Below are 13,120 nucleotides of genomic sequence, written 5' to 3' on the forward strand. Positions count from 1 at the left end.
ATCTGTGCGAGATAAAAAAATTCAACTGCACGTACTTCTAGAAGTTACTACGTATGATCTGATGTTGACCGGATGGGCGGGGGGTCGTTTATAATTCCGTGGGCAACGTTATATCATTAATCTAGTGTGGGTGATATGATCATTAGAGCAGTTAGTATAGAAGACATTAAAAAATAACGCTGAAACTCACCGTAGCTTCCTCTCGCCGTTGGGAGATGAGCGTGGAACAGAATTTTTTCTATTATGGGATGTAGAAATACCCGATCCATTTCCAGGTTGTATAATAGTATATACGTCCAAATCATGTTGTTTATCAAGTTATTGGCAACGGATCGATATCCATTGTGTCGAGCTCGAGTCCCGGGACCTATAGCGAGTGATCGGACCAAATTGAAATGAGCACTAGCTTCCACTTCCCTGTTTCTTCCCTGGGCGATCCGCCGATCGGCCACCAGATGGCGCTCTTGAACCGTTAGAGAGTTGACAGGGGCTCACCAGTACATATAATGTCTCCGGGGGAGAAATATGATTTCGATCACAGATTTTTTAAATGTTGATATCAAAGACGCTGTCCATTGGCAGAATAAGCATGGCGGGGAATGACGTGTTCCAGCATCTTCGGCGATTAAAGTGTTAATAAGGTATTCTACTGCTGTTAAACATCAATAGAAGTGTGAATGGTGTTTAATAAGGTATTCTACTGCTTTTAAACATCAATAGAAGTGTGAATGGTGTTTAATAAGGTATTCTACTGCTTTTAAACATCAATAGCAGTGTGAATTGTGTTTAATAAGGTATTTCACTGCGTTTCAATATCAATAGCAGTGTGAATGGTGTTTAATAAGGTAAAACATGCACCATATACAGTACACCTATGAACATAAAATTTGTTAAAGGAAAACTCCAACATTTTGGGAAATTAGCTTATTTAACATCTTCCCTGGAGTTAGACAAGAAGATACATACCTTTTTTGTCTCTGTGCATGCATTAGGCTTAGGGAACAGCCGCTCCGTTAGCGTAGCTTAGCTTCATCACTGGAAGTGATCACATGTTCCTTTTAGGACGTTTGAATTATAACATGGATTTGCTTTATTTCATAAGTTCATATGTTCATTGTCCTCTTCCTTTCCGTTAGGCCAGAATTGGTGGTGAAGAAGCTGCGGTATTATGCTCGCTACATAGTCGTCTGTTTACTGCTGAACAAGATGGACCTAGTCAAAGTTTTGGTTAAGGTATGGAACTCAACTAGAGCTTCACATACTCATACTCATTTGATGACTTTGTGGGGCCATCAAATGTTTGAGTTCTTAACACCCAAATGAGTTGTGTGACGTGTTATCCAAATCGGAAACCAGTAGTATGCGAGATTAGCTGCGGACGGACAGATAGACAGACAGTAGAGCTGTCCCCGAAGCCTGTTTTTGGGCTTCGAACTTCGTCAGGGTTTTTCGAACGGATGTTCGAACCTTCGTTTTTAATTAGAAGAAGAAAAAAAGAAAAAGAAAATATATTTATAATTCTTTATATATATAAAAATTAATTAATATCCTCAAACTAAATCCTCAATTTGAATAAAGTGATTAATCTGATTAAATTAGTCTTAAATTAAATCTACTTTCTTTAATGAATATTTCTTTAATATATATTATTTTAATCAGTTTCGTCAACATAAATAATCCAATAAGGGCACGGTTGGTACGAAAGTGATGGTGATGTCTTGATGGAGCGCCGTGTGCCAAGCGGATGCAGATAGGCTACATCATTTATGATAAATGTTTTATTTAAATTTGTATGACTAGTCATAGTATAATACTATAATATTAGTGTAGCCTAATCTTTATCTGCAACTGTGAAGAAAAAACCCATTGGTTTAAACAGAATGAATAGACACATAAACAAATATATATATATAAAAAAAATTATGAAAAATGAAAAATTCAAATGTTGATTTAGAATTTGAACGCCAACGTAACGAACGAAGGTCTGAACGTTAGAACGTTTGGGCTCAGCCCTGACAGACAGACAGACGGACACGATTACATCATCTCACCCAGATCGTTTTGTATTATGTTACTAGTAAACTCCAACCCACACATCAGCCCAAAACAAAAATTATATCACTAGTTTGACTCTTTGGAAGAGAGTAGCCCATGTTCACATATTGATTTAATTGAAATATTGACTTTCCTATGCCATGGAAATTACATATTGGAATTCTTATTATGGGTGGTGTAATGACTGCTACTGGAAGTTTGTGATACACCCACATAGAGTTGGGTGATGTGCTCCATATCCAGATCGTCTGATCAGTCACCCTGTGAGGTTACCAATAAGCCAATGATATCGCCCATATTTTTTCTCCTTTGTCTCTCTCTCTCCATCTCCCAGTCTTTCATGTGGACTGGGTTGACACACGCAAGTCTAGGCTATTTGCACGAAAACTAAACATGCTTTCTCCTATGAATTGACTAATAAATCTATTCGTCAAATTTTTAATTTTTTTTTAATTATTATAGCACAACAAATATTTGTTTGCGTGATCTGACTGGATTGTCAACACTGCAGTGAGAGAGAGATAGTGTGGGAGAGAGACAAATCTAATCAAAAGGGTTAATAGTAGGGATGTTCGATATTGGCTTTTTTACCGATATACCGATATTGTCCAACTCTTAATTTCCGATACCGATATCAACCGATACCGATATCAACCGATACCGATATATGCAAGGTTCCCCACCCCCCAAAAACGGAATAATTTCAGGTAATTAACATTACATATCTCTTGTCGTGGAATGAACACAACATTATGTGTACTTTTGACAATACATTTTATCAGAATTTGTTCTTACTTGCTTGCCTGGGTAAATAAAGGTTAAATAAATGTAAAAAAATAAATTAAATAAAACGATTTGAAAACCGATACCGATCATTTCCGATATCACATTTGAATGCCAATATCGGCCGATAATAATAGGTCTATGCTTGTATGGTATTATAAATGCCTTAGTGTTTTATCTTATTGCAAATTACGAGTCAACATATTACTTTACTTATTTTATGTTCAGATTGTTAAACTATTGCAAATATGAATGCAATGTTGTCATTGGCATTTTCGCACTCATTTCTGGCAAAAGAACATCACTATAGATAAGATGACAGACATCCTTTTATTCATAATGGTGATATAACTCCTGGAGCGAGTTTGTGTCCATATGATTTGTTTGTTCAGTTTGGATGAACTCTTGCAGCTCCAGTTTCCTGTGCTCAGCATTCAAGCAGCGAGGAAGAGGAGAAACGCAGAGATACAGCTGTAGGCTACAGCGAGAGCAAAGCACCGGAGTGGCTAATGTGTGAACATCTGTAACGAGATCTACACAAAGCACAAATATTATTCCTTTGTGATGTAGTCTGTGCTGTCTTTTCTCCTGGCTCTGAGCGCCATAAAGACCTCTTATCAAATGTTTCAACCCCAGGCTTTCAACGGGCTGAGGTGCTTTGTGAAATACTGAATCTGAATTTCATTTCCAGGACCGACTTCAGATGCTAGTTTTGAGTTGAGTTTTGTAAATTCAGGCCCTGGTTGAGAATAGATGAGGCTTTGTTCTGTTGGATCTGTGTGTTTCATCTTTGTCTCCTCACCCCACAGGAGCTATCTGAGGAAATTGAGGAGTACACACAGAGATTCAACACAGAGGACCAACTAGAATGGAACTTAGTTTTACAGGAAGTGGCAGCTTTTGTTGAGGTAAGATTTCCGTTCTATTGCTTTACGTTTTCTTTGGCCATATATTTAATATTTCAGTCATCAACATCCCAGTGGTCCAAACACTTAAGGATTTATTAAAATTGATAAAGGCCCTGGCTGTCAACCAAAGGGTCTGCATTGTTGGATAACTTCAGTAACTTGTAGACCAGACAAATTTGAAATAAAAGTATAAAGTACTATCGGTCGACTGATATAATGAAATATATGTTTTAGCATCTGATCAAATAATAATTTAATAAAAAAAACGAGACAAAATTGCTGAATTTAAGTTCACTAATGTTAGCTATATTATCTAGCTAGCTTAGCTGGTTAATGACAGCTAGGTTTGTACTTGCTACCGTTAGCCTAAATAAACATGGAGTTAGCTTAAATTTAGCCAGACAAAATATTGCTATATTGCATTATTTTTCCGGGGTCCACTAGCATGAAGTCATTGGTATAAACATCTTTCTTGTGATCTCTAGTTTCATATGATACAATAATTTTAAGTCTAACATTACAATTGAGCCCACTAGAGCTCGTGGAAGAGGTCAGTGTGCCGATATTTGCCGGTACAGATTAGTTATAAAAAAGAATATCAGCCTGATATATATCTGTCGACCACTATAAAGTAGTAGAGCTTTTCATAACAATACTTGTATAGAGATCAGGGATATACATATAATATACTATACATCCAACCTGTCTCCATTCTTGAGTGAAATATGAAATACCTATTGTACTGGGAGCAGCAAATCGGAAGGTGGATTGGCCCAAAGGTTAACATTTTGCGCTACATTTGCACTCTGTTTAGATGCCAACTTCTTTCCGTTGTGCCGTACTTGTGCTGTACGATGACAACACATTTTAATCTAATTCAATGTCTGTCTTGTGTATTTGCGTGTGAGCAGGCGGACCCGGTGATGGTCGTGAGCGACACCAGTGGTGTGGTGGTCACCAGCAGTCGGCTGCAGGAGGGGGGGGTGCCCCCGCTGGAACAAGGCATGGTGGTTGGCCAGCTCACCCTGGCAGATGCACTAATCATCGGCAACTGTATCAACCAGGTTTAAACTCACTGATTCTAATTCCACCATCCATACGGCTGATCCAACACTTCGCCAGCCGAGCGTTGATCAGTCTTATGAGCTGGAGGGGAAAAAGCCTGCGCAACGTGCGGCTCTCCAGAACCAAGACTACCCCCAACCCCCCCCCCACCCCACCCACCCCCATACGGACGTCTTCTTCACCCTTTAGCCCAGTTCCATTCCCATTTGACCTCTGACCTGGGAGAGGGAGCATGGAGATTTTGGTCTAGGATTACAGTCCAGAGAGGGATTTGTAGAGCCGCCCCCCTCTTTGACAAGTAATCGGTGGGTTTAGTCTTAGTCGACTTTGTTTGTCGATTAGTCATTTTGTTATGCCCCCCCACACACTACACTGGAAGCTGTGGAGCATGAGAGCGTAAGGAGGATTATATGGATAGTACGCTAACGTTACTGCAAAAAAGTTTGTTGCGTTGGAATACAGCTAGCTTAGCGTCATCTATAAGATTAAAAACAGTGGTTCATGTTTGTGCATTTCCAAATTCTGCCAACAACATGTCGCCCACTTTGCGTAGCGCTCATAGACTATTGATATGAATAGTTCCATGAGCGGAGAAACCTGCTGCAGACAGAGTAGAGGTAATGTAATTATTACACATGGTAACTGACTGTTTTGACTGATGATACGCATTAAGCATCAGGTATATTGCTGTACATTGTTATGTCCGCGGAGCAAGACAAAATAAAATCTGTAGCGTGTGTGAGACTGTGCAATATCTCCTTATTGCTACTGCCATGCGCTTTAAGATGCATTTTAAAAATGGATTTCCCTAAACAATTACTCTAGCATTACTCAAGTAATTCATGCGAGTACTCTATCTGGGAAAACATTACTCGTGCCCATCCCTAATAAGCACTCGATTTCAAGAGGTCCTCCTGCATGATTTGTTGACTAATTTGACTAATCGATTAGTTGTCAAAGTCCTATGACGTACTTATTGATGGAATAATTTCTTTTAGTGGCTCTAATAATTTGTCATCCAGTTCACATTTTTGGTCGGTCATGGTGTACTAATAGACCTGTGATATGAAGTTAGCACTGCCCTTACAAAGCCACAGGCTCACAGTTGGCACAGGCTGAATGAAGCCAGCAGATAGTCAAATAGTAGCTCATTAGGTTTATGACAATTGATAATTGAAGTTTTGTTACCATCAAGGTAATTCTGATAGGTGCGTTGCATGACTCCATTTACTAACTGAGGCCAACACAGTACATTCTCCATGCTCCATTCTCTATAATTTTTGGCCAGTGCATCACTCTCCTCTCACAAGCTTATCTGCATGGTTTGCCTATGAATGGACTGCTAGACAGTAAGATAAATATTGCATCGAAGGGGGTATTCCACCGAAATTTACTTTTAGGTCGTAAGTTCTTCAAAATCGTCCCTAAAATGTGCAAAGACTTTCTGTCTCATTTGTATGTGTTTTGAGATATGAGAGCTCAGTGAGGAACATGACATCATGGCGCAACAGTAAGAAGCATTTTGTACAAAAGTATTCTGTACTTCTGTATGACAACTATTAAAGAAACTTGAAACTTGGAATTGCATTGACTGACCGGCTGTCTAGGGCTGGTCTGAATACCACTCCACAGGCTTCCAATACACCTTGGTGTTTCCTTAACTCATTGACCGCCACGCTGTTTTCTCATCTCTACTCAATGGCGCCAGCGTTATTGACTATTTTAGCGATGTTTGCGGACCCATCGTGTGTTCTGTATTATAGCTATGGAGACAATAGTACGGCTCATTTGACAGGCATTGTTTATAGTCTAACATTGACGAACCAGTTCATTTCTACATACCGTAATTCCTCTAATATTAACCCCGGCTTGTATTTGTTTCAACTGTAGCGGGTACCAGGCTTGTATTAGGAGGAGGCCTGTATAAGAGGGAGGCCTATATTTCAAATTTTCAAACGGATCATAATGAATAAATCAACATTTTGTGTCAGTTTGAACCCAGTAAAATGTACTGGGTTCATTTATTGAAACCAAGTACTGTATGAAATAGTAAACAGTGCAATTACAGGTGGTCACTGGTCATTTCAACGTTTTCAAAGTGAAATCAAGTAACTAGCTCAGTATGCAGCTCAGTATATTAGTAACCCGGCTTGTATTAGGAGGCCGGCTTATAATTGCTTAGCTCAAGAGCGCACCCGGCCATTAATAGAGACCCGGCTTGTATTTGAGACCCGGTTACTATTAGAGGAATTACGGTACTTTAGTTTGTGAGCTATTACATGCTAAACATCGCTACTTTCCATAATAATACAGTATTTTTTCCTAGATCGCGAGATATGACTCATTAAATGTATTATGCCCAAATCGTTCCGGTTGCTCGCCTGAAACTCCAAATACTTCCAAATCAAAGGTATATACAGTAGCATATACATGTCTTCACAAAATCATCAAGGGGGGGGTAACTCGAAACTGCGATTGTTACCAAAAGCATGTTTTAGGTCCGGTAAGATACAACACTGTGATCGGTACAGAAGCATGTTTTAGGTTAAAAAAATACCAGCAGGTTACCCTTACCTCAGTCAGAAGGTACTCTAAAATTAATAAATCCCAGTCGTCCCATGGTGATCGCCATTACTCGTGTATATTGGGCATGGCTACCATACGGGAAAGAATAGTTCTGAGGCACCAAATCTCCGGCCGATTGCTATGTCCTGATCCACAGTCTGAGGCGGAAGCAGCCGGAGGTAACTCGGTACTGGAAGACAACTGATATCTCCAGTTCAAAAGGTAGGCGATACTGCCATCTGGCGGGAGTCGATCGTCATTGCAATTCCAATGTAGGCAGCTGTGCCAGGGAGACCCAGGGAGCTCCGAGTGAGTGTTTAGAATGGGGATCAAAGGAAGACGTTTTTGGCTCTCAAGCGTTGGCGACGAAACACAAGTACCGGTATACTCGTTTTTGGCGCACAAAGAGTTAAGGCTCTACAGGCTTCCAATACACCTTGGTGTTTCCGAGAGGGTATGCAAATACTCACTCTCAAAACACCATTAAAAACAATAATGACGTTTCATAATTAACTTAAATTGTTAAGCATGTTCGTTATTGTAGTTGGAAATAATCTATGGTTATCTCTTCTCCTGAAGATTAGAGCATGTCTGTCATGAACAGGGACTGGAGATAAGTGCATTTTTATCTACAATTACTCCTGCTCCAGATTAAATTCTCAGGACCAATGTCGCTGTAGGGATGTAGGGAAGAATAGCTGCAGGCTGTATATTATGCTCTCATAGTGATTTTAATCACGTTTCCATCTGAAATGTCTTTGTCAGGTGCATACCAAACATGTGAGGGGGTGGTGTTATATATATGGGGCAGGTCCATCAATCAGAACAGCAATCATGAAATCATACAATTATATACATTCAGGAGATTGGACACCTTCCAATCAGGACTACCAATCAGGGCTCATAAACCATATAGTGTTCCTTTATAACACACATTCATAAAAGTACATATTTAGTTCATTATACAGAATGAGCACCATGTTCCATGTATATGTGTAGAGCATTAGTTGATGGGTAGGCAAATTACATGGTATATCACAATCGGGGCTTTCCCCAGTATGTGTGCAAGATGGCGCTGAGTTTCAAATAAGGGGTGGCAAATACATTTACAATAAAGAAAGCCATTTGCTGTAATTTCCTGCAACTTAAAAAACATAATTTCAAAAAAATAGCAAAGTTCCAAATAAGTTATTTATTTAAGCACAGTGTATAATGTTGCACACTAGTTTAACACACACGCACGCACGCACACACAACACACACACAGTGGAACAGAGGACGGAACAATCGCATATTAAACAATGTTGCATCTGTTTCTAAGCTAGCCCCAAGGTTTAACTGCAAGTAAAACAATAATAAATGTAAACACATGGTGGCGTTGCGCCCTTCTACCATTGTTTAGGGAACGCCCTGAGAATGCACAGTTCTCTCTCATGATCAGGAACGTTGGTTAGGTTTTCTTCTCTAAATAAACGTTCCCTGTCCATTAGGGTTGGGCACCATGACTATTCACATTTGAACCGATACCGGTTCCAAAGGTTCCCAATCCCAATGGTACCTTTTCCGGTACTTACCGGTAACTCTCTCTGTAATAACCCAAACATTGTATTTCAGTTGTAAAAAAATAAATATATGTCCAAACTTCTCAATTACAACATTGTTATTTATTTAGAACATTTAGTTATTTATTTTCGTAACACACCACACAAAATAAATTGCATGATCGTGTATTGTGTTTTTAAATGTTTAAATATCAACATTATCTGGCCATCCTCAGTAAATATGATCAAACTACAAAAAAGTACTAGGTATATATATTTGTGGAAAAGGCTCCCTCTTGTCTAGTAATATTACACTCTTATACTAAACATGTAAAGGTACCGAAATTTGGTACTGATTGATCCAGCGTGAATCGGTACTCTGTAGTACCGATGTAATTTGGTCGGTACCACAAAGTACAGGAGTTCGGTACCCAATGAATTGAATTTACGATTAATTGAAAATGGGGGACCCTGATGTAAACAAGGCGAAAGTCTTTCTCTTGTCTGCATACCCTTAACAATTGTGTGTATTGAGCCGTACTGTATTGTACCCATTCTGCAATCTGTTAATACAGTTTTCAATCAATCAATCAAACCAACCCTACTGTCCATGTCTTGTTTGGGTGAAGGGGGCTCGCCTATAGTTTGTGTTCTCAACAATCTTTTATTTTTTATTTATTTTTTAACCTTCTCTTTCTCCTATTTTTCTCTGATTTTCTCCCCGTCCCAATTAGTCGTTGTGCCAATTCCCCCCCTCCCTTACCTGGTTGTTGTACGCATGTTCTCCCACGAGTCGGTACAAGGGTGTCCTGATGTCGAACGCATGCTTCCTCCGAGACGTGCGCCGTCAAGCCAGTGACGCTTTTTTCATTTGGCAGCGAGGACTCTCATTGGTGAAGTGTAACGCGTGGGAGGGCACGCTATCTCCACCAAGTCCTGCCCCCACTTCCAAGCGCAGATACCTGACCTGTAGGCGTCGCTGTCCACAACGCCAGATTCCCACCGCCAGCTTTCCCACCCCCTAATACTGCCAATTGTATTAGTATGAACGGCCAGCCAAGCTGGTAGCAACGCCGAGAGCTGGGCTCGAACCCAGCGTCTCCTGCATTGGTGATGAGCGCAATCTCCGCTACGCCACCTGACCGCCCCGTGTTCTCAACAATCTTTAAAAAATAATTTAATGTATTATTTATCAGCTAAGTTCGTTGAGAACCAGTTCTTTACAATAACGACCTGGGTAATCAAATCCGACTCTTGACTCAATTGGTTCAGCTCCACGCATGCAGGAACGTATTTTGGCAGCATTTGGAAGATGGCAGCTGAACGACTACCATTGCACCCTAATGGATCAGAATAGTTATATATCATACTGGTCATCGCGTCTCGCTCCTGCCATTATGAGATAACTCTTATCTCCTAGCACCTACTGTGCTCATGAACAAACAATTTGCACCCATGCACCTGACCAGGCCACGCCCCAGCGTCCTCCTATAAGACGCCGGACATGGTCACACTCTACCTTCCTCTTTTTTTGTTTCCAACATGGACGCTGCAGTGCACTCCATGAACTAGTTGTTATGAAATGCAGAGAGAAATTACACAATGTTGGGTTTTCGCCGGAGATTCACCAGCCCCTGGAATCTGCTCGGCACATCCTAACCGCGCATCGGGCCTGTCCTAGGGTTTCCTCGTCTCGTGACAGTGGATCGAGGGACGTCGCACGGTGGCTAGCTGTCGGGCTAGGTCGCGCACAGTTAGGGCCTGCACTGCCAGGCATTAATGCTAGCATTTGTGATACTGCTCGTTGTCCCGTGAGATTGTGTATTGGTGTGAGGGGCAGGATATTTGGGAAAACATGGTCGTCATGACTCTGTTTTAGGTGTTTTCCCAGCTATCCTAGTGCGCGCGGCTAATGCTACAATGCTGGGTCTCCGTTCTTGTTCCCCGCCGAGGGCTGTCTTTACTAAAAGGTCTTCCCTCCTCTTAACCATTCATGCTGACGGTCAATCGGTGTCTAATGTTGGGAGTTTTGACGGGGGCTTGTTTACCTTTTTCATGGGCCTAGGGCTGGTGTGCTTTTTGTGAATCTATGAATTATGTGCAGGACTGGTGTTTTTCTCTGGTCTGCATCCCCTTAACATTTGTGTGTATGGGCTAGCCCATTCTGCAGTGTGTTAGTGGAGTTTTCGTTCATTTATTTATTTACCCCTTCATGGGTGCACACCACAGTGGAGGTTGCTGCATTCCTACTAGTGAGGCAGTGCTTCACTAGTAGTAGTCTTTTGTCTGCGGCCACCACTGGTGCTCCGTGCTTGTGAAGCAGGTGGCATCAGTCCTTTGCTTCTGACATGGTGGAACGGTGTCCCGCCCGGCCGACGCCATGAGGCGAGTCGGCCTGGCAGGTGGCTGGTGGGCTGTTAAAGCCTTACCGCCGTGGTATAGAATTAGCAGCGACTAGCAACATTGTTCGAATTGCTGTTTTTTCTGTCAAAAATCGTGGTGGGGCCTTAGGGCCAGCCGACGTCGAAACAGCGTGCAAGGTTTTGAGGTTATTAGCTTTGGGTGAGCTGTGTGCTCTCTCGGTGCGGCCTGAGTGCCTGTCTATTCGGCCGATAGCGGTGCGACTCTGAGGCCTAATCCAGTCTTTGTGCCAAAGAATATCCGGAGCTCTTTCGCTCCAGGGATATTGTGGTTCAGGCGTTCGTCCGCCTCCTCACGCTGGAGGCGGGCCTTCACCTGTCGTGTCCTGTCCGTGCACTGGGGGTTTACCTCAGGACTCGGGCTCTCAGGGCTTCCGTTGAACTGTTTGTTTGTGGTCCTTGCGCGGGTGAGACGCTGTCCAAGCAGCACCTGTCGCATTGGTTGTGTTTAAGTTTCAAGTTCAAGTTTCTTTAATAGTTGTCATACAGAAGTACAGAATACTTTTATACAAAATGCTTCTTTCTGTTACGCTCCAGAGACTGTGCTAGACAAAAGATAAGTATGAAATAAAATAAGTATAGCAAGTAAAAGTAAAAAATAGAAGTCACGTACGTAGACACAAGTGTTCAGTATGTACATATGTACAATGTTCAATGCAGGATAGCAGTAACTGAGTTACCATACAATATACTATGCAATATACTAATATACAATATACTATATAGTGCAGAGCAGAAATGGGATGAGGTACAATTTACAATTTACAGTAAGGTGTCCTGAGGTATGGGTTGTAGTGCACATTTTTTGCCAATAAATATAAAGTGTGTCTAGGTGTTCTAAAGTGTGTAGAGTGGGTGCTGCAGTGGGTTGATTGTTTAAAGTGAGTGTGTGTGCTGTGAGTGCATTTGATGGTTGTTGCATAGTGTTATTGTTCGTTGAGCAACCTGATGGCCTGGGGATAGAAGCTTCTTCTGAGTCTTTCTGTGCTTGCCATGAGACTCCGGTATCGCTTGCCTGACCGCAGCAGTTCAAAGAGGCAGTTGTTTGGGTGGCTGGAGTCCTTGATAATTCTCTTAGCCTTACCCCTGCACCGCTTGTTGTAAATGTTCTGGAGAGTGGGAAGCCCCCCTCCAATTGTGCGCTCGGCTGAACGGGCCACTCTCTGTAGTCTGCTACGGTCTTGTGCGGTGCTATTCCCAAACCAGGAGGTGATATTGCCAGTCAGGATGCTCTCTATTGTACATGAGTAGAAGTTCTTAACACTTTGGGTGCCGGGAGCCGTCTTTAGACGTCTTTGCTGGCCATGCTAAAGTTGCCGGGGGACGCTGTACGTCGTCTTTATATCAATATTTCAAAAATCTGCGATCGGATTCATAATGTCCCTCCGCTGGCCTGGGATCCACCAGCAGGACCCACTGAGCTCTCTGGCGGTTCAGGAGCGCCATCTGGTGGCCGATCGGCGCAAGCGCTTAACAGGAAGCGCACTAGAGGTTTTGCTAGACGTCCGTATTGCTTCCGGCCACTCGGTACATGTCCCGTGACTCTAGCTCGTCACTCTACATAGCGATCGATTGCCAATAACTCGATAAACAACATGATTTGGACGTATATACCATTATACAAGCTGGAGATGGACCGGGTAATAATATATCCCATAATGATAAAATTTCTACTCGACGATGATCGCCCAACGGCGCGCGGAGACTGGGGTGAGTTTCAGCGTGTAACGTTACCGTCTTCGATAATAACTGATATTATCAACATTTGACCCACATTAGATGA

General features: G+C 41.9%; 1 protein-coding gene across 1 annotated transcript in view; it reads left to right on the plus strand.

Moving 5' to 3' along the window:
- The window catches only part of scai (suppressor of cancer cell invasion), a gene marked incomplete at its 3' end in the record, with an annotated part of 71,701 nt that overhangs the window by 36,476 nt on the left and 22,105 nt on the right, over positions 1–13,120 (plus strand). Inside the window, exons 5-7 of the mRNA XM_084324434.1 lie at positions 1,137–1,233; positions 3,648–3,746; positions 4,658–4,810. Of these exons, the coding sequence (XP_084180560.1) occupies positions 1,137–1,233; positions 3,648–3,746; positions 4,658–4,810 (349 nt within the window). The remainder of the gene's footprint in view (positions 1–1,136; positions 1,234–3,647; positions 3,747–4,657; positions 4,811–13,120) is intronic.

This window comes from Notolepis coatsorum (genome assembly GCF_963971535.1).
Source record: "Notolepis coatsorum genome assembly, chromosome: 11".
In the NCBI taxonomy this organism is placed as follows: domain Eukaryota; kingdom Metazoa; phylum Chordata; class Actinopteri; order Aulopiformes; family Paralepididae; genus Notolepis; species Notolepis coatsorum.